Below are 23,245 nucleotides of genomic sequence, written 5' to 3'. Positions count from 1 at the left end.
GGCGAAGTGTTTTTATGATTTTTGCCAATGCTTGAACGATAAAGATAACCTTCAAAGCGCATCCACTTTTAAAACAGGAAACGCGAATAAAAAAAAACAAAAAAAAGCGCATAATCTACAATAGTAACACCAACTTCTACTAGATGGCGCTGACTGCTCCAGTCAACATTCGAACTGAAGAAATCCAGGACGCAAGGAAATTGTGCAGCAAAGGCAGCAGGCAAGAGGACTTGCAGCGCTAATGCACATACGGAGTAGCCGTGTGTATGGTGTTTCATTTTATGCGGACCCCTGTTTGTTCTTAACAAGTGCATCCTAGATGGAATATCTACAGCGCAACGTATTCGAACCGCCGCTGGGATTTGTGTAGTTAGAATCGATTTGTTGTTGTTATTGGGGCTCCCTCCATCTAGATCTCGCCTAATTGTTTTCATTCAGGCGCCTGTGTCTCCTTGTGTGTGTGTGGGTACGTTCACAATCAACAGAGAGAGACGTTGGCTTCGTTGCTTCTAAAGACCGACAATGATCGCCCGAGTAAAGCCTTGCGTCCTTCGTACGCTATTGGCTATAGTTTTTTTAATGGTTTATCGAGTTTATTTAGCGTTTGGCTTTATAGAAACTGCAGGTAAGTACAATATCCTATTACTCCTTTACTCCTCTGTGCATGACTCCGTGCATTTAATTAATACCCAACTCACGATCCTGTGATGGTTTTGTCAAAATGTTTTATTCCAAGTAAGAACCTTGAGCATTAATCGAATAACAGAGTAATTATTGGTAGTCATTGTCCATTCTTACCATTTCGAATTAAGGGATGGAAATAATCGTCATTGAAGTTTATACATCCATAGATGCAATTTTTATTAATTAACAAGTGACTGTTGTATTTTTAAATTAATTTTTGTATTTATTTTTATAATTTTCATTATTTTTTTAGAAATTGAACAACAGAAAAATTTTAATAGTCTTTTAGATGGTATTGTTAACCGTTCACCAATTATCCGTACACTTTCAGAGTTATTATATTGCTATAATTGCGCGTGTTGTGTCTTAGGTTAGATTTCCACTTCAATAACAGCTATTGAGTTATCGCTCAACCAAATCAATGGAATCCCTTTAGATTTAGCAACAGGCAATTACCACTTTCCGTCTCATTCATTATTTCCATTTAATTCTTTATCAGTAGAAACAAAACTATTGCGCTGTTTAAGGAACTCTATAATCGTTGGTTATAAATTTTTTATATATTTAACATTATTATAAGATTGTATCCTGGCAACAGGTAATGGATATGTTTAACTAAACAGGTACTGGTATTCTGTTTATGAAACCTGTTACGAAAATTCGTATCTCTGTAATTAATTGCGTTTGGCTGCTTCTTAAATTGAATTTGACCTTTGAAAACACTGTTAAATGAATCCAAAGAGGCGAAAGCTTGTTAGTTTAGACTAAATAAATCTTTATAAATATTTTTTTAGGGATCATTTTGGATGTACTTGGGATCTGCACATCTATCCTTATAAAACTGTTAATTTTTTTCTCTTTAGACGAATTATTCAATGATGTATTACCGTCTATTTGCAATATTGGTTGGAAATGCTTCGCGGATGGTTGTAAATTTGTGTGAGGGAGAATTACTGACACAAGAGAGTGATTCGAAGAACAGCAAACGCAATAGAGTACAAGAGATATAGCAAAAATAAAACAATATCTTAAAGTATCATAGGGGGTAGTAAAAATTGTTGACTGATGACCGTGTAGCACGATAGCTAAGCCAGCTACCGTCAGTATTCGTTGCGACATGCCAGAGTTATACATCTCGCTGTAATGGCCAGTTTGGGATTGTTACTTTTCCAATAAATTGAAGAGAATTTTACTTTTCAGTCGATTCTGGAATTGTAAGTGAACTCTAGATGAACATCTCTGCCGTGTCTCTCGTATATGTCTTCATGACGAAAGAAAAACAGAAAATGATGTCGGACTTATCAGTACATTCAACGAACAATAGAAAAATTGTGAACTTCACTTGGTAAAAAAAAGAATGAACAGATGGTGGATTCTAGGAGGAGACATTCTCTTAACTGCGAGATGAACTATACAGTTTTAATTGATAAGAGAAGGTACTGCAACTTTGGTTTTAATTGTGTTCAAGGGATTCTAATTTACAACAGATAAAAAGTAGAACTAGCAGTTCGCCTTTACCCCTTTTTTTTAAATGCAGACAATAGATTTCTTAATTACATTATGACTCTTCACAATCACTTCATCCCATCCAGTTATGCTAATTTGAGACAGCGTTTTGTTCATTACATATGGATTATTGTAAAGTATTCTCGACGTCTTTAACAAGAGTAATTACCATTAAGATGCTAATGTGTTTTTATAAAATAACTTTTTCTCTGGAGTTTTAAGAAACACTTCTTTATAATTAAGATAACAGTTTTTATACTTTTCTAAGATAAAATGATGCCGTACACATGGGAAAGGACAAGATCACGGGTGTTTAAAGGGATTTCGTATATTTTAAGTAAATGCATTTCTAGAGGCATTTTTATATGTGCAAGTTTTCCTTTCCCTTTGCTACTGAAGCTAGATTTTATTGCCTGATAGAATAGAGAGTGCGGTTATTTAGATTAGCGTCAACCAGATATGTAAACTGGGTGGATTTATAAAATCGGAAGCACTTATGATTGTTGTTTTACACTTTATGGAAAAGAAACCGGATTCGCTTCCTACCTTGGATGGCAGGACTTTTGTTGCTTTTTTTTTCCTTCGTAGCTTGGTCAAAATGTTAGGATATACTGATGGGGACTGGATGCGTGTTATGATCGTGACTAATTTATACTTAGAGTGTCCTTTTGCTAAACGAAGAAAAAACTTGAAGATGTTAATCAACGTTTATTGCTTTCGTCTTCCATCCCTCCAAAATCACTGAAAAGACTTCATCGCAAACTGGTATGTCTCATTCAAGTATAATTACAAAGGGCCGTTAAAAAGTTAGGCCTCCATCCTTATCGTATTCATGTAATGCGTGAACTTAAAGATTTTGGTAAAGAACAAAAGATTGCATTACTGTTGCTTGTTTCTCACCTTTATTGCTTTTATTAATTCGAATAGAATTGACATTTTGCACAATATTTTCTTCAGGTGATGAAGCTTGGTTCCACTTGAGTGGTCACACCAATAGTCGGAACAGCAGGATACGAAATAAAAATCCTCATGTTTTTCACGAAACGCACGCTACATCATCAATTGGGGTGTGGTGTGCTGCCGATTCACGTCTCTTCTTAGAGAATACAGTTGATCGAAATGTGTATCGGGATTTAATGCAGTTTATCGTGCTACTCGACAATAGTTAATGTTATCGTTGGTTTTACAAAACGTGGTGACTTGCCACACAGTGGCAATACTGAGCGACTCTTTCAATGATTGCCTTATTTCTAAAAATTTGCGCTTCCCCCAAGATTCCCAGAAATTTCATCCAGATTAAACATTGCCAGATTATTATTTTTAGGGTTTGTTTGAAAGACAAAGTGTATAAAAATAATCCCCACATAGGAGGAACTGAAAGTCATTATACAGAATGAAATTGAGGATACAGACCTTCAAACATTGCAAAAAGTGTCATCGAATATGATGAAAGAGTCCATGAGAGTATTCAAGACGAAAGTGGGCATTTCAATATTATTATTGTTAGATCAGTTTAATGCGGTTTATTTTATCCCTGAACAGCCGTCAGCTAGGGGGTGCCTATATTAGTATTAGTATTAGTAATAGCCGCATGGTGCAAGAAAGCCTATGGCTTATGCTGCACCAGCAAAAAAAAAAAAAAAAAAAAAAAACGAATAAAACAATGATAAAAAAATAATAAAATAAATAAATAATAATAATTAGTAAAAGAAAAGGAAATTAAACCAATCATCCTATGCGATTCCCTGACCCGAAGGTACTATACAGATGACCTTTGAATTTCCCCAAACTGTCAGCCTCTACCACCCATGTAGGCAACTTATTCCAGTAATTTAAACCTCGCTGGCTAAAATAAAACTTCCTGCAGTCCAATCTAAACATCTTCCCCCGTAACTTGAATTTATGTCCCCTAGTTCTAGCATCATTTATAACCTTGAAAATTCCGTCCTCATTCATTTTACTGATGCCTCTCAGAGCCTTAAACACCTCAATCAAATCTACTCTAAGGTATCCAGTTTCCAAACTCTGCAACCCACATATTCGAAGTCTTTCTTCATATGGACACCCTTTTGCCGATCTCACCAGGCCAGTTACTCGTCTTTGCACCCTTTCAAGAAGCTCGATGTCTTTCTTTAGGTGCGGTCTCCATACTTGAACACAGTATTCCAAGTGTGGTCTAACATAAGCCTTATATAATGGGTTTATCACGTCCCTATCTCTACTTGCAAAAGTTCGATAGATCATCGATAGGACACCATGGGCCTTCCTTGCAATCTGTTTACAATGCTCAGAGAATTTCATGTCTGACCGTATCGTAACACCCAAGTCCCTTTCCTCCAGTACTGGGTTTAGTTGAACTCCACCAAGTGAATAAGTTATTTTGGGATTACTGTTTCCCAGGTGTAATACCTTACACTTTGTTGGATTAAAGCATAGCTGCCATTTTTCTGACCATTCCTGAAGTCTATCTAGGTCTCTCTGAAAAAGCTAAGCTTGACAGTGATCATTAACTACTCTACCAATTTTAACATCATCTGAAAATTTAGACATCACGCCCTCTATCCCTTCATCGATGTCGTTTATGAAAATTAAAAACAACAGTGGTCCTAATACTGATCCTTGGGGAACCCCACTTCTTACATCAACCCAATCTGAGGAATAGCCATTTATCACAACCCTCTGCCTCCTGCCCTGAAGCCATCCTGCTATCCATCTAAGCATTTTCCCAATGATTCTAACCTGTTCCAGCTTATAAAGCAACCGCTTTATACATTTATATACATTTGTATATATATTTATATACTAATATACATTTGTACATTATAAACAAGACAATAAATATAAAAATCATACATAAAACTACAAACATACTAAAATATTAGGTGTACATAAATTAATACGACAATCGTAGGTATCATATAACAGCCAATACGTGCACAATAATAACACATACAGATATCGAAAAACATAGACACATACAAATGATAATTAAAACACAGATTAATATTCTCCTCGGCAGAGGGAAAGTGGAATTTACCACAGATTTCATCTTCAAGGAGATGATCTGGAAACTATCACACCTGTACCTTCTGTGTTCTGTAGGCTTTCTCATCACAGAACTTATGCGGTCAATCCTCAAGGTGTTGTACGTTTGGAGGGTGTTAGCACCCTCCAAACTGGAATAAGCCTTTTAAGCATGGCCGAATTCTCTAACGAGCTTCTTCTGGGAACCCACACGTCATCGCGAAGGACGCGGGACAGCTGTGGTCCGCAAAAAGGTTGTGGATGTTTGGGGAGCCAAGAGGAACGGCGAGAAGTTGAAACAGGATACTTAGATTTCTGCCATGAACAACCGATACCGAGGGATGCAACCAAAGTTCGCATACATTATAGATCTGGAAATGATTTAAAGGGTGACCAATAACATGGTTAAACCACCTTAATATCCAGTACTCTATACCCATGAATTTTTTTATGTTAGCGAGGGAAGGGGGGGGGAAGTGGAGGACAGTATTGTCCACATAGTTCCACGTCAATATGTATTGTAATTACTTACTACCAATAATCATTTTTATAATTTCTTGATTGCATAATTTGATAGTAAAAGGACTTCTTTTTGAATCCGTCCTGAATTACTGCCGTAAACTAACTAACCTTTTTTCACTAGCCAAAAATGAAAGTCTATTAAAAAACCCACACTTCTTTTGCTTGAATCTGTCTCGATTTTGACCATGCCCGCAACGCGGTGACAAGGTGTACCCATAATCTGGAGTTCAGCCAAAGAGTTTAATAAATTTTAACTACTGATTGGGTTGCGCGAATTTTGAATCAACCTGAATTTTCTATGGTAAATAATAGGTGATCGATGTATGAGGTATTTCTTCGGAAATTTCCCACACATGATCCTCTTCAGTGTATTTTATAGTGCATTGACTAACATTTTGAAGTATTCTACGCTTTTCCAGATTTTATCCTTGGTTCAGAATTATTCAGTGTCATCCGCATTCACGCAGTCTACCCTTTACACTCAATTCCAACTATTTACAATTACTCAAAACACGACTACAAATAAACAAAACATATCTAGCAGTTTGTGTATTAAGAGCTCAATACGTGTGTTTTCGGAAAGTCAGAAAAATACTCGAATTTTTCTGTGGCGAAAAGCTGTGAAAGCACACAGATAAAGTAAGAATACTACTTTAATCTATCCTCAGCCGTAGGCAGGCAGAGAGGAAACACCTTCCAGATTGATTCGCGTGGATAAACTGCAGATTTAGAACTCGTCCAAAGGTATAATGGAGGTGTGGCGGTTTAGTACGACAGCTACTCGGCGACACGTTATATTAATGATGTGAGGAAAATAATTACTTTGCGTTCCGTTATTACAATAATAATAATTCAATATAGTATATAAAATAATAATATTGTGTGTGTAAATTAATAAATTGAAAGTATAAGCTTTCGAATAATGTATTTCTCGTCGGTTAATTACTCATCATCTGTTACTATCCTCTTTTAGGGTAGGAGTTTTTCTTGTCTTTTCGGGTGGTACAAGAATATGCTCAGATGCTGGACATCGGTGATTGATTGTTTACTAGAAGGCAGCTAAGACTCCCGGGGTTGATGGCATATGACCATTAAGGCTAATTATGAGAGCTTCAGAAAAGATTCCAAGGGAATCTTTTCTGAAGCCTCTGAAAGGTTGTCTAAAGAACGAAGTGAGTAGATTATCTACAGACCGGTCAGTCTGACTTCAGTAAGGAAAATTATAGGGGCGAAGATTGAGAATGCAGTATAGGGTTATCTACGTAGGAATAGTTTTCTCAGGAGAACACGGCACTGCGCGGTTTTGTAATGAGAAAATCATGTTTAAGTAACTTGACTACCTACGAGTATTTTTGCATACTTATTCATGAGCTGGTTGTAGGAAATTTTGACATTATGTGGATTTTAGCAAAGCATTTGATGGTCCCTCATGAGAGGTTACTCTATAAGCTGGAACATGTTGGGATCACTGGTAAGATTCCAAGGCGGAATGCAGGGTGGTTGTGAGTAATGCTTATCCTTTAGATTGAACAAGCTTTAAAAGTGATCGGACCACTGTTGTATCTGATTTCCTTAAATGATATCGCTGAAGAGATAAATGGAGTGATATCAAAATTTGCGGATGATGTCAAGACTGGGGGTGTGATTAATAATTAGAGTCAAGCAGGGCTCCTTCAGGATGACTTGGATCGCTTTTAAAGATGGTCAGAAAAGTGGAAACTATATCACACTTGGGAAATAATAGCCCAAAAAATAACTTATACACTTGGAAAGGCTTACAGTCCAGGCAGTTTTGAAGTTTTCTGTGCAGTTTGGTGAGGTGTATGGTGTCCTCTCGATGATTTTTAGAACAATTGCTAGTAGAGATAGAGAGGTCGCAGTCCTACTATTTAAGGCAATTGTGAGTCTGGACTTGGAATATTGTGCCAATTATAAAGACAACTTAAAAGACACCGAACTTCTTGAAAAGACCCAAAGTTGGGCAGCACATCTGGAGAGATGATTTAATGGGCGTCCAGAAGAGAGATTCCAAATACACTGGCCGTATCACTTTGTAACTGGATGCCCAGGTTACAATTCGGTGCAAATCACATATTCGAAGGGATCTAATTGACTTTTCTGAGAAGGGATAGTAAAATGAAAGGAAGGTAAATTTTTCAGTTTATTAAATGACGCTACAACGAATGCCTTGAATTCAAACTAAGCAGAATAATTATAGGCTAAACTAAATCAATGGGAAGTTTTCCTTTCAGGAAGCGAGTTGTCAATTATTGGAATACGTTTTCACCATTGACAGTTGATGGCGAGCTTGTGGAAATTAAAAGAAAAGAAAGCTGAATCCCTACCTGCGAGAGGATGGAAACACAAACTAATAATAGTTTACAGTCAGCCAGTCAGCAGTATAACCACACTAACTCCGTTATATGCATGCATTAATAATTATCCTAGGAAGGGTTCGACTCGGGGCCCCACATTGTATTTTTAGAAAATCATACAGACTACTGAAAGTAAAGTGAAAGTAGCCAATTTAGAATTAAATTAGATTTAAAAATCCAATTTAATTCTAAATTCCTTTAATTTCCCTATATATATCTACTACTTGAAATGCAAATGGTAAACAAAAACATAGTATCAAGCTGTTTTATTAATTTATCTTGCACTTAAGCTTCCGAAATCCGATCTTATTTCTATTCATTATATCTGACTGTTCTAAGCCAAGGATGTACTAGAGGAAAGATCAAAACAAGTACACTTCTCCTACAGGCTCATCGTGTTTCTTACGCTTAGTTAAAATCAATAGCTTAGAAAAAGAAAAAGGCGTCTTAATAAATTTGTTTATTGAAAAATTAAGATATTCGATCTTTATTATTCCCAATCAACTTAATGAAAACATTTTTTTATAATAAAAATTATTATACAACGAAAATATGACAACGCCATCGCTTATTTAAAAAAAAAAAACCTGTCTGTATAAATTGCGGTCGTTGTTCTTGGGATTATATGAGTTCGATAAATTGATTTAATAATAATATTTAATATTTTGACTACATGCTATAGATAATGCTTCTTAATTATTAAGGAAACTTGCGGATTGAGTGTATAACGTTGACAAGAATTCAGTTACTGCTGGAGAGGGAAATCTTTCTTGTCCGGTTAATTTTTCCATTCATAGAGGGCACTCCAGTAGTTCCTAAATATGTCCCCTATTGACAGACGACAAGAGAAAGCAAAAGTTCAAATTATATCAAAGCCCTCGTTCAACTAACAGAACTGGAAGATTGCAGTGATGAAATAATATTTTGTTTTTCACACCTATTGAGCATTTCATCAATTTTTCTCTCAATGTGTTCAAGGAAAAGCAATTTCGTCTACCATTAATCATATTCTGGAATCACTAGAGTGAGCAGCAAAACCAGAACCTTGTTCTCCGACAATGTAAGTGGCTTTTTATTGCATACAGGTAAGATTTCTTACTCTTAGCAAGGATATTTACTGACAAGAAATGCATATTGACGTCATTCTCAGAGTGATCTCAAAATATAAAGAAACGTCCTTTTCAATTACCAATTTATTGTAATTACAGAAATCTGAACCTTCCTAGTCTATGGCAGCTGGATGTGATGCAATCCATCACATTTGGACAAACAGATCTTTTCACAGTTGCTTCGCGTATACTTTGAGGATTTGTCGACGACCACAACTTCAGATATTCTATCTTCAGTTGTGATGTCGTCAGTTAATTAATTGTCCTCATATTTATGACAGCAGTTTCTTATTCAATTATTTTATTCTTTGCTTTACTGAGAAATTAATTAAGTGGACTTCTTACTGCACGATGAAAACAAATCTTGTTTTGTTAATACCTGAATTCCGTACTGACTCTAATGAAATGTAAGGCTATACTCTGAAAAATGTTTCGATCATTTTGTTTCTCGGGAAAAAGACAAGTTGTTTTTCGATGTATGTTAGAGATCTCATCCTGAATATCTAATTACTATTTATAAGTGCTTTTCTTGTACGGATAAACTGTCGACTTCGCTGAAGGAGGAATGCTCATCGATGCTGACATTGGAGCAACAGGTGACCTTTTACACTCGTTAATTTATTTTAAATCGTGTTTTTGAAAACGTGATGGCGTTCAAATCCTTCTGGTTGGGTAGTGCACATTGCGCTATAGTTATTATTATATTTAAGCATAATATTATTTACGATTAATTTATTTAATAAATGCAAATGTTTTTTATATCAATTGGCATAAATATCAAAATCGTTACAATTTTGATGGTGTACCGAAAGCAACTATCTCAAAAGTATACAATGAATGGAGAAAGTCGGGACTCCAAGAACGAGACCGCAGGAATTTAAAGCGAATTTTGCGTCAGAATAGATGGTACAGTGTGCCGAAAATGATTGAAGCATTCAATAATTTAGGCAAATAAAAGAAAACCGATTTCCAACCAAACTGTGTGGTGGGAGTTCTGGGTATTTAGACGGTCAGGGATCTACCCTGACCGTCTAAATCATCAGATATGAATCCAATTAAAAGTTTCTGGGATATATTAGAAAGTGAAGTTCGGTTTCGCAGCTCTCTGCTGACCACGGTGCATCAGCTGACAAATATGCTGGTAAAAGAATGTTCATATCTGGAGTTACACTCCCTCAGACACCTAGTGGAATACATACCACTACGTGTATGGGCTGCAATTTGGCGAAAGGGTGTCCCTACTAGATATTGTATAAAGTTTCTAATGTTTTGGGCAGTGATTATATTTCTTAAAACGATTCACTCTCAAATGCCACATGTGGTTATCAGAAAATAATTAAATTAAAAGTAAGAGAAGGCCTAGTAATTTATGTACTTAGAGATTGATGGATTTTTTTTTAGTCGGACTTTGTGATTTGATCTTTCCGATTGTCTTTTATGAATAGTTCCTTAAACCAAACTAAGAAATTTGTTTGAATATTTGAATGCCTTTCTTATTCCAGGAAAAACCTATACGAACAATTCTATAGAAATTTTAAATATCCGAAAGTGTGATCGATAAAAAAGAAAAAAAATCAATGTATATATTTTTTTCTTTTACCCAGCAAGATCACTTGACGGAAAAGATATTCGAAGTAATTTCTCTCTTGGGATAGTTCCTGAAGTGATTTGTTTCTGCAGAGTCTGCTGTTCGAGTTTTCTAAATTTAAACAACTCTCATTGAACGGTATTTGAATAATGGTTGCTATTCTTAGAGAGAGATTTATGCTGGCTAAACTGTATCTTCAACAACTGATGGAGTAGACATTTTCTTCAATTCTAGAATATTAAAAGTTGTTTTTGTCTCCAAATTAAGAACTCTAACGGCTACCCAAGGCGTCTTTCCCTTATTATCATTAATAAGAGAAATACACCTTGTCTAAATTTTAGACGATCGCTCTATCTAAATCTCAGAAGGTTAGTTTGGGACAGATCCTAAACTAATTGAACGAATGGGGAACGTTTAATTTGACAGTATTGTTGATAAAATAACAAACTTGGCCATCCTATTTCCATTGAGGTTTCCACGTTCAGTTAAACAAAACAAAAGTCTATTTTGCCTTCTGGCCAGCAAAGTTTATTGAAATAGGGGCAAACGGCTCTAATAGATACAATGCAAGGTTATTTAAACGCGAAAAACACTAACAATCTCTTTTAGCCGATGTCATGTTCGAGTGGAAGGAGAAAGACCTGCTTACATCTGTTTATCTTTTTTTTTTTCCCTTCTGGCATTCTATTAATCTCTAATTTTCATTTCGTACTATTCTTGCCTGCCATATCCTTTAATGAGTCCTGCCAGCAATGCCATTTTGTTAATAAATATTTATCTTTCGACGGATTCTCCTAAGCAACAATCTTCTGGTGCTTTCCGTATTGAGAATCTCTGTTTGGTTAGAGAGAACTTAAACAGAATATATTTAGTTACTAAGCACCACCACTAATGGAACATTGAGCTTAAATTAAGAAGTTTCGAAATACAAACGAAAGTATTTAAATAATTGAACAGCTCCTTTCTTAAATAAACAACCGGAATAACAGATGTCAGCGCCTGTTTTCTCTTGCAAGGGCTTGGATGTCATTATTCACAAAGCACTCTACCGCGAATGAAGATTAAAGAGAAAGAAAAGAAAAAGCACTCATTATATCTTTGTAATATAGCTTTTAAAGTTTAAAAAATAGAGGGGGGGGGGATGATTGGTAATATCGTGTTTTTTGACGAATTTATAAAAGTTGGTAACTACAGTAAAATCAATGTGTTAAAACTGTTGAAGAATTGCATTAATCGGTACTAAAGAGGCCAGCTTTGGTTTTTTAAATTATCGTTTATAAAAATAATCAGAGAAGCAATCGAAAATTCAAAGACTCTGGGTCCTTTAGAGGTTTCTAAATTTTTATTATTTATAAATCATTTGCGAATGAGGATTAGGGGAATAAGAGACAATTCGTGACATTCTTGCAAAATAGGAGTTTAATGTTTTAAAACAGGTACGTGTACGTAATAATCCTTTGAAATAAAAGAAACGTGACAAAAATTTCCTATAAAATAAGATTATTGTTAAATAAGTGACAATATTATTCACGAAGTTACACCTCATATTATTCGAAAAGTAAACTTACCAGCTCTGTTTTTCGCGAAAAATCTTTATTAAAGAGCTTAAAATCACCAATATGATAGAGACAATAGTCTATACCAGTATTAACGATATCCGGACTTAGTACACATACTAACATGCTTGTTGATGTTGAAAAATTATTTCGAATAGTTGTCCTGATAGGTAATTTTTTTTTAAACATGGAGACAAGCGAAAATTAGATGGAGCGAGGTTAGGCTAACATCTCCTGCCTTTAATTTTCTGCTTTGGCGCTGAATTTATCGTGAAGAAAGGTTATCTCAAGACAAATATAGGTATAATCTCAAAACCGTTATGTATATATAACCAAAACATTATGACCATCTACCTAATAGCGTGTTGAGCGGCTCTTCGCCATGATAACCGCTTGCAACCAGCTTGGCATTGACTCCACGAGGCCATGGAAAGTGTTCTCAGGAATCTTGGACCAGCTGAATAGAAGGACGTTCCAGAGTTCGGCAACGGAGCGAGGCACTGGTGTGGACTGGCGAATGTTTCATTCCAAAGCACCTTGGAAATGTTCGAGGATTGATGCTGGAGTAATCTGGCGACCAGAGGAGCATATGAAATGCTAGGACATTATCATCGAACCATTTCTGCACAATGTGGGCCTTGTGACAAGGAGCGTTGTCTTGTTAAAAGAGTCCAGTGACATCGGGATACATGGTCACCATGTAGGGCAAAACTTGGTCCGAAACAGTACCGAAGTCAAGGTGTTTGTTTTAATTGCGGCTTTTTTAAAAATAAACTAACAATTGATCATTAAACTGGAACCTTACTTGGATTACCAGTATTGCACAGAACAGTGGTCCCAAAATACTGAGATCTGCGGACCCCTTCAAAAATGAAAAAAAGTTCGCGGACCTCCCTATATAAATATATATATATCTGTGTGTGTGTGTGTGTGTGTGTGTGTGTGTGTGTGTGTGTGTGTGAGTATATATATATGAACACTGAATTTTCTGAAAAGAAAATTCAAAGTTTTATGTTTAAAACAACTGAACTTTATTTTTATTTTTACCTAAATATATAATGACTTTATTAATCATCAATTTGCTATACATACAACGAATAATTTGATAAGTTCTAGAGGATTGTTTCGCGAACCCCAGTTTGGGAACCCCTGGCACAGAATTAGGCTTTCATCAATAATTCTATATGGAAAATATTGTATATCAAGAGTTTTTATAAAGTAATGCATTCTAATGAAAGATGTTGCTAATAACCAAACTAAAAATTCAGGCGTTGCATATAACGAATTTATTGATCAGCAGTAATGATTAATATTTTTAATGTGATATTTTTTAATAAGGTGGATTTATCGAAAAAAAAATTGAGAATGTGTTACGGTAAATGTTATTTTTATTTATTTCACGTTAGTGTTGCCCGAGAACAGCCTCATCCAGCCTATGTGTAATTAAGTCCATAAATTTCATGGATTCCTGGTCGGTTTTCCTGTTTTTCTGGATGGTGATTTTAATTTGAAAAATTCGATTTTCTAGTACTGTACTAAATAACTTTACCATCCTCGTCTGAGATCGAAATCCCGTCATTGACGAAATCCAGTCTAACTCGGGCCTTTTCGTCCTGGTGGGGGTGATGGTAGTGGTTGGGGGGAAGGATGATGATTATAGCAACTGTGCTACTGCTGGTAAATGTTAAGAGTCAGTTTTTAGGATAAGAATTAAAGTACTGTTAGCATGGACTTTACGTCAGTTGCTTTTAAATATTAATTTTCGACACTTTTGTGAAAATATTAATCGAGAAGATATTTTTGACCAACCATCGTATTTTGTAATACTTTTTTTTTAAATTTAAAAAGTCATTTGGTTTGTTTCTTTATTTTATTTCAGCTAAAAATATGTATTAGGGAACTTTCCTATTAGCATAGAGATGTTTAAATCATGGGAAACTATATTTTTACTTTGGAAATCCAGCATATCTTTAGAAGCCCCAACTCAGAAGAGAGAGGTTGTTCTATGCGCATCGTTCCTTATTTTCTAGAATAGCGAACAAAACTGGATTGGTTGCAACCAACAAATGAATGTTTCCCAGCTGTCTAGAACAAACATATAGAACCCGAACCATATTAGATAATTACAGATTTGTTTCTTCCAAATATAAGCAACTATATTTTTGTCTTTTCAAGGATCCGAGAAAGAAGATATACGCTATATTGCTGAAAGTATCAGCACACGCTATCCACGATTTGGGAAAAAAATTAACCGTAACTGTTTCACACGTGTCAAGAATAGACATGAAAGTAGCAATCAGTCTGTTCGGCCGTAAAACTGCAACACCCTGGACCAACGGAGGCTGATGTAATCAAGGAATGAAAACGTCATGATGCTGCTGCTGCTGCTTCTAGAGACAGGAAACGTTCGGATAGACTGCAGAAATTGATGGAAAAAGACTAGAGGACGCTCAGAAGAGTATTACTTAGATCTTGTCGGTCCTCATCGAATACCGCCAACCAAAAAAGTAATGCATCGTATCGAAAGATGTTAATAACGAAACTAATCTTAAATTCAAGCACTATGTATATTTCGGCCAAAGATGCGGACACATTATTATATATTTTACCAGCGAAGAAAAAAAAAAAAAAGTTTCTTTGAAACGTACAGCTATCTATTTTCTTTTGGTATATAGTGCATATACAAGTGCGCAATACAGCGAATCCGTATGAGAGCTTCTACTGCTCTTGATGATTTTTAACCTGGCATCAGACGTTCCGGTATGAGTATCTCGGGAAATGAAACCCTGCTGGAGCTTTCACATATGATTGTGTCTCGGATGTACCGAGATTGGCCAAATAACATCCAGCCAGTGGAAATCCTCTAGTCGGAAATAGGTCATTGATACGAGAGACCCATGGAGGTTGACAAGACTTGCACAGGATAACAGAAAGACTGTATTCGAATGGCAAATCAGTGGAACAGTAGTAAACAAAGAGGCATTTTAGAACGCACAATTCTTCGTATCTTTTCAAGGATGGGGAACTCGCAGCCAACGATCGAATCGGGTTTCACTCCTGTCTGCAAAATAAAGCAGTCACGGTTACTCAAAAACACTGATACCGGAGAGTAGAAGATTGGAAAATGTTGACTGGTCAAATGGATTCCACATATTGCTTTTAATTTTGTTGAGAGGACTAGAATTACGCTAAAACAGCACGAATCCATGTAGATCTGTCCTGGTAGGTATCAATAATGCATCGTTGCGGTGTAGGGAGTGTTTTTATCGCGCACATTGGGCTCCCTGACATTTCAACACTTATCTGGAAATTGTTTCCGACCAGGAGAATCCCTTCATGGCTGCCCAGTATCCATCTGCGAACGGATTCCTTTAACAGGATAATGCTCCATGTCACAAGGCCAGAAATGTACAAAACTGGTTCCAGGAACACAAGAATGAATTTAGCCTAGTGCAATGACTTTTCCAGTCATCAGATTTCAATCCAATTGAGTATCTATGGAATGAAGTAGAACAAGCTGTTCGGAGTAAAGAACTTCAACAACCGAAATTCCAATAACTGTGGGAGTAATTGATCCAACATGGACCAGCATCCGTGTGAAACGCTTTCGATACCGTTGAGTTTATGACAGGCTGTTCTGAAAGCCAAAGGGGAACAGAAATTTACTCGCCGTTAAGTAGGTGCATCTAGAATATTGCCCACTAAATATCAAGCGTCATTTTCTAAAATTCTTAAGTAGAGTACTGTGGTTGGGGGGATTTCGCTTCTGTGGAAAATACTGGTACTTATGGCATGAAATAATTTAGAAGAAAGAATTCGCTGGAATATGTAGAAATGACAATTTAATAAAAAACAAGAAAATAAAAAATAGTTCTGTAGATTTTTAAAATTAAGGGTTGCAGGAATGTTCGGAGAGTTAGAGAACGTCATCTGACAAAGTGGCCTGATATAGTAAAGTCGATCTAGATCGTTAATAAGATATACTTAACCCACTTTTTATTCATTATCATAATTGATGCATTTAGTTGTGGGGACATCGAAAAAACATACCCCTAGGAATTGTTTGTTCAGAAAGAAAGATTCTTGCATCACATGTAGAAGGGATATCGTTAGTACGAGAGTGAAAACAAAGGCAAATATTTGATAGCCAGAGAATAGCAAGTTGAACCGATGAATAAAGAGAGAGAGAATACAAAAATGATAAAAACCAATAGAGGCACCAGTTTCTTTTGCCTGTGTTGTGAGATCAAAGTTTCTGGATAATAATAATAATAATAAATAATAGTAATAAATAAATCGGTCAACTACTGAGTGCCGGGCACTCAGGATGAAGGGTCCATAGTCACGAATGGTCGTTAGCGTAGTATCTCAAATAGAGAGCTTTGTGGTAACTGAAAAAAATTTCTAGTGCCCCGGCTTGGCTTAAAAGAGTATTACGAAAACGAAAACGTTGTGTATTTCAGTCTTTCCAGTTGTTGTGAATGACAAGGGTGGGAGAAGCGATTAAAGTCTTGGGGGAAAGCGACTGGCAGGTGAGGACCGTGCAAGACTATGCGCAGGCTCCTCCCCACCACCGCCGCCTCAACACGGTACTTCCAACACTATTTCCAACACTGGCTCTCTGAGTACCTCTTTACTGGGACAATTCCAGCTTTGAAAATTGTTAAAAAATACTTCTCGTCCCAAAATTTATAAATGACCTTTATAGAATTATTAACTAACTATTTAGCAACCTTTCTGTCACCAAAAGGAGAGTTACTTAGCACAAAGAAGCGAGCTATCGAAGTGCAATAAAAAATTGGATTTTTAATTTTAACACAAAAAGTAAATGATAGATTTCAATCGGAATAGTTTTCCCTTGATATGCATCGAATAACGCATAGCTAATGTGATTTTGAAATTTTTAGCTCAATTAGCGACGGAAATAGAGAGGGGGGACACGAAAATTACTCACATTTTCCTGGTGCCGCCATTTTTAATTTTAAAAATATTTTAAAATTATATTTTAAACCTTATACATTATTAGGGTCCTTCTTTAGACTACGGACACTAAAAACACGAAACTCGCTCCTGAGAATGACTAATTTGGGGCATGGACAGCGGGTATAACTGAAATACAAATATTTCGGGTATAAATGAAATACAAGTTGAAATACAAATATACAAAATTCTGCAGCATTAGGGGATTCCCTAATGCTTAGCGCTTTAGGTTACCTAAAACTGATCTAAACGCTCTACTGAATTAAGAAACAATTTTAGACAATTGTCAACCGACTACACTGGAACTTTAGTTCCAACTGTGCCAAACCTGATTTGGACAAATTCGAAAAATTTGGAATAAATGATTTCGTTTTCTTCCCACCAATTTAATAGATTTTCGTATATTAATGAAAAAAGTGGGCCGATATTTAAATTCATTTCTCTTTCGGCAATGCTGGATGATTTGGACAAGATGGATAGAATCAGATTCCGTCCAAATCGAATTTGATTTGTTTGTAGATTTTAATGCTTGGGAAAATGTACTCAAGCTCGAATAGGAGCAGCTTAGCAAGACACTGGTGTTTGTCTGTAACCTGGTGTTTTTCTTGTAACCTACTGACTTATTACGTCTTCATATCATTACCTTCGTTTCTCCTCCCTCATCTCCTTGATTCGACTGTTTTCAGAAACTTCATTTATCTTTCAATGGTCTTTTATGCATGTTTACTGAAAATCTGAACGTTTAAGTGATTGTCGGTTAAAAACAAAATGCCGAGGCTGTATTAAAATGTAGGTCATTCTGACTGATGAGATCCAACTTTTTCTAAAAGCATTATTACGAAAGAGGCTTTAAGAAGATTTCGTTTGTATCTTTTAAACACAGTTTTTTTTATAAAAAAATAAATTGTGATTATTCTAAAAAAACTGTTTTGCCTTTGTTATACACTTTTTCAGCCTCAATTTTTTTTTCGTTCTTTAAGTTTTGCAAAATCTATTTGAATAAACGTTCTTGTTGTAGGATTACATTAAAGCCGCACTAACGGACTTCCCCACCTAGAGTCGTTCTTGTAAATTTTCATTATTAAACCTTTCTTTTTCAGTCCTTTTTTTCGTTGCAACTGTTTTTTCCCTGACCAAAATAGCAGCCAAGTAAACTGCTTACCTGAAGGAACTTATTTAGTGTGTGACACGCTTTTTTCCTTAGAAGAAAACTTAAGCAGAAAAAGGATTTCGCTTTAGTTTTTTCAACAAACTTAAAGTACTTTTTTGTATTCCAAACGTTGTGAAGAGCCTTATATTGAAACTACTGTATTATATTAAGCTACTTTTAACTCAGTCTTTTTCTGTTCTGGTCAGATAATGCATAGATGCATCGCGCAGAATGTTTGAAATGGCATCATCTTTGTGCGCATGTGCTAGACTTTTATATGACCCAGTAAAATCACAAAAAAGGGAAAATTATAAATATTATTTATGAATACTAATTTTGAGGCCATTTGGTATTGTATTGTAGTTTCGCATTGAAACTACCCTACATAGGAGGATTGGTTGGATTTACTGAAAATTTCCACACATAGTAACTTTTTGAACTCAAGCGATGGGCATGTCAAGCATCTGTTCAGTAGAACTTCTACTGTGTAAGGCGACGTTATGTACTGCTGATGGACAGGGATTAGATCACTGGTTTATCTGAAGCTGGATAGTCAACATGGGAAATTCTGTTCGTGATGACCGAACTACTGGAACCCTGTTTTTAATTATGGGTGCAGGAAGGTATTCGAACACGTCATCAAGGCTATGGTGGTATTAAAAGAACGTTAGAACCGAACGATAAACGAATCCCGGAGCAGCTACAGGAAATAGATCTGTAAAAATCCGCCGGATTTCGTAAATATCGTAATACCACCCCTGTCCTCTCTGCACGTATATTGAAGATCACGATTAAGCTCTTCAATATGGGGTAAACGATTGAGGGAAGTGGGGTTGCATTCTCGCTATCCGTTGCTTTGTATACCTCTGACATCATCCCGTGGTATCGTTCATGGCGGTGTCAGATTTATGTTTATTTTCAGTTTAGATCCAGATTTATTTTATTTAGCCAAATAAAATATGCTCTAGGACACTGCCCAGAGAACTTTTTTTCCGACTGGACAATTATCTCCCGGTATTTTTTTATTCTCTACTACTTTGAGTGTGGTACTACACAGTTGGCATGTTATTCTGGGATTACTGTTACCCATGTGCAGCACTTTGCATTTGTCAATGTTGAACTTCAATTGCCAATGCATGTCTACGTGATTCGTTTGTGAGGATAGAAATCTATAATTCCATATTTTGGGGTCTCTTGAGATGCTTTGGCTTTGGGCCTCATCATGTCTTAATCCGGCTCTGATGTTATGTCATCTTCATCTTCAGTGGCAAGTCAGTTTTTTTCTGCATGGTTCCAGTGATGGCCATATGTGCGTCTGGGGATTACTGTTACCCACGTGCAGCACTTTGCATTTGTCAATGTTGAACTTCAATTGCAAATGCATGTCTAAATGATTCGTTTGGGAGGATAGAAATGAGGATAGAGGTCTGGGGATATGCGAGGGACAGTAGTAATCCAGCTTTAATCAGGAAACTGCATACCCAGCCACCCCGGAATCATGACATGGGGAGATATCAGTAGCCATTCACCTCTGGTTATTGTTAGTACGCTGACGACAAGACATTATGTTAAAACTATTTTACATTCCAATTGAAACTATTTTCCAAAAGGACAACATCTGCACACACACACACACATAAAGTATTAATTTTCTTTTCCCTTCATGCTCAATACATTATTTATACTGGTAACAAGAACACACAGTATGTTTTATTATGCTTTTTACCATAATCTTTTAAAAGATGATCATATCGGTACTGGAGCACCCCTCTTCTCTCTAGCTACCCGAATATTCATCAACTCCAGAATGTTCAAAGGTGGTTTATTTTCAAGTATATTTTAACTACCTTTCTCGTATTCATTTGGTTAAGCAGACAGCCGTTTAGAATTTTATCATTTGTTCGTTGCTAGGCAATGATCTAATTTCGCTGCGTTCGTTTTTTTAAATTTTGGATACTTACCCTTGTACAATATAATGATGTGCAATTAGTTTGCTGGCTAATATGACAGAAACTACAATAAAATGTAAACAGTTGGTTACTGTAATGAGAATTTTTTTCCCCTAAGGTTTAAAGTTCAATTTGTAGAGACAAACTCCTCTTTTCTCAAGATGCTTTCCTTTTAAGAATTAAAAAAATTTTTTCTCGTTTAAATGTATCTTATGCGAATTTACAGTATTAAGATTTGATGACTGGTGAACTCTCCAACAATCAGTGAAAATACACTCGTATTTGCTATCGTATTAGTGCGTTAAGATAAAAGTTTCTTGACTTAAAACACTTAGTTTCTTGTTTTGTTTTAAATTTAATGTTGAAACAAAATTAAATTATTCTATAAAATTTTTATTATTATCACCAATTCACTGTACCACAGAGTTATAATACCGTAACTGTTTTGAAGCTTTTATTAATTTCTCAAAACCAATTTGGTATTGAAAGGCTGTAAAATTTAAAGTTTCATACAATAAATTTTAAATATTTTAAGATTAAAAGAATGCCTCAGATATCTATTTTATATCTGAGGCATTCTTTTGCATTATATATATATTGTTCGATTTTAAATTTGTCCAGCACGGTTAAATAGTGAACCAGGAACTCTACAGACCAGTTTTAAGGCTATTTCCCGATGCTGCTCAGAGAAGACAGCCTGAAAACTGGGCTTCAAGGAATTGGTAGTAGCATCATGACAAAGCTCCTGCACACTTGGTACTTTCTATTCAAGAATTTTTTGGAAGCACTCTGTTACTGTGATTCCCCATGGGCCATTCTCACCAGATTTAGCTCCCTGTGATTTTTTTTTTGTTTCCCAAGGTTAAAGCCCCTTTGATAGTTCACATATATGCAACGACTGGAAAATTATTCGGAGTGCGCGACGTAGTAACTACAAGTATTAGCAATTCCAAAAGAGGCCTATCAGTAATCTTCCAGAAGTTGCAAAAACATTGCAATCAGTGGCTACTTCGAAGGAGATCTATCCGAAAGTAAGCTTAATCATTTCCTAAAATATCAGCTTAGTCCCCGAGCTTTTTCATCATACTTCTTACTAAAACTCCATATATAAGACGATGAATTTAATAGCTTTGAATGCTGGAGTTGCTGAACATATGAATAGCGTTTTCTATCGAATTTATGAATTTTGATGTAAACCGGTTGGAATGCTGCTGTAGGTCTCAAGTGGAGGCATTGGATTTTTTTCTTTTTTCAGGGAATACACTCAGTATAGAGGTACGATTTTGAAACCCCAGAGCCTAAGTTTTCTTGGCTCTAATACGAAGAACGACCGAACCGTACACACGTTGCAAAATTCGAACAACAGATTTTCGTATGTTCAAATTTATTCATTTTATCCACTGACCTTTTCCTACCAATTATCCTCGTATTTTTCATTTCTCCTGTTAATCTGAATTTGAATTAGCTGCTTGTCACCTGTTAGCTGTGTTTTTGTTTATTTAATTTTTTTAAAAGTGTCGAATTATGTATGAAAATTGCCCTTTTGCACTTATAAAGCGTTGGCTGTTTAATGAAAAAAGAAATTTCCGCAATAGACCACACTTCTTTATTACTGCGCAATAGGGTTATGAAGACCCCATTCATGTGCAGTTTATGTCATATTTGCATATGGCCTGTCAGATCTACTATTATAATATATTTATTTATGGGAAGATACGCGCTTTTAAAATTGTTGCATCTTTTTGTAAATACCTTGTATTTAGATCTCAGTAAACAAACTACGCATTTCTTTTTCCTTTTAACAGTAGCAATTTATCTCCACTCCAAAAAAAAATCAGTCTGCATCGTTCACGTTGTAAACACGACTACTTTTAGTAGAATTTATCAAAAGAAATTGCTTCGGATGTACCGTATGCCAGTTATTTGATGGAAAATGCCTAGAAAGAGATGGTTATCGTTTATGCAAGATGTATGCATAGAAAAACACCGTGCTGGGTACCTTTCAGAATTATTTGTTTACTGCAAAACTTGAGAATATACGATGGCTATCATATTAGGAAAATTGATTAAGTTCTGTTGAATACATTACTGTTAGATATCTTTATTGTTACATTTAGAAATGCATGGGCCTAATATATTCCTTTGAAAGTAAACGGTTATTCATATCCAAGTCCCAACAGCCAGTAGACGCATTTAAGATAAAATCTAAATATTTACTATTTTTCATGGTTAAGGGCAATTATCACTTAATAGCTTCCTCAATTCGGGGACTAACTGTATAATTAAAGTCTAAAAGGAACAGTTCACTACCTTCAAATTTTCGACTTTGAAGAGGTTATAGATTTCAAGCCATCATCAGACAGCTGTGATTAGTGTTTAAATGATTTTAACTTTCAAATGAACTTCGATTTTTCTCTGTATTTGTCTCTAGTCTGTAAAAGAGCTCCAGTTACCCGTTACTATGTTTAATAAAGTAATCGCGAACCGTATTCAGATATTCTTAGGACACCATTTTAAACAATAGCCTATCCAGGATTATTGATTTCTCCTTGCACACAACGAGAAGCAATTTCATTTCTAGGGGAATTTATTCAACGATATTAAATTCGTTGAGTGGGCTTTTAATATCCGTGGATTTATTTTCCTTCATTGTGACGCAAATACTGTTAACGTTCGTTTGGGAACATTGGAGAAAAGCGGGAAGGGTAAGTGATGGCGGTATAGGCAAGAGACATCACTTACGGCCTCTGTGATTAATACTACTGTACCACGTCATCCATTCTACTCCCATCAACCCTTTCG

At 35.8% G+C, this 23,245-nt stretch overlaps 1 protein-coding gene across 1 annotated transcript in view; it reads left to right on the top strand.

Moving 5' to 3' along the window:
- The first annotated feature begins 231 nt into the window (after nt 1-231).
- The window catches only part of LOC150080159 (kin of IRRE-like protein 3), a 347,514-nt gene continuing 324,500 nt past the window's right edge, over nt 232-23,245 (top strand). Inside the window, exon 1 of the mRNA XM_090381111.1 lies at nt 232-625. Within this exon, the coding sequence (XP_090237237.1) occupies nt 523-625 (103 nt within the window). The 5' untranslated portion in view covers nt 232-522. The remainder of the gene's footprint in view (nt 626-23,245) is intronic.

This window comes from Mastigoproctus giganteus, chromosome 9 (assembly GCF_048544385.1).
Source record: "Mastigoproctus giganteus isolate SK-2022 chromosome 9, ASM4854438v1, whole genome shotgun sequence".
NCBI classification, from domain to species: domain Eukaryota; kingdom Metazoa; phylum Arthropoda; class Arachnida; order Uropygi; family Thelyphonidae; genus Mastigoproctus; species Mastigoproctus giganteus.
This window is presented reverse-complemented; position numbering and strand designations above follow the sequence as displayed.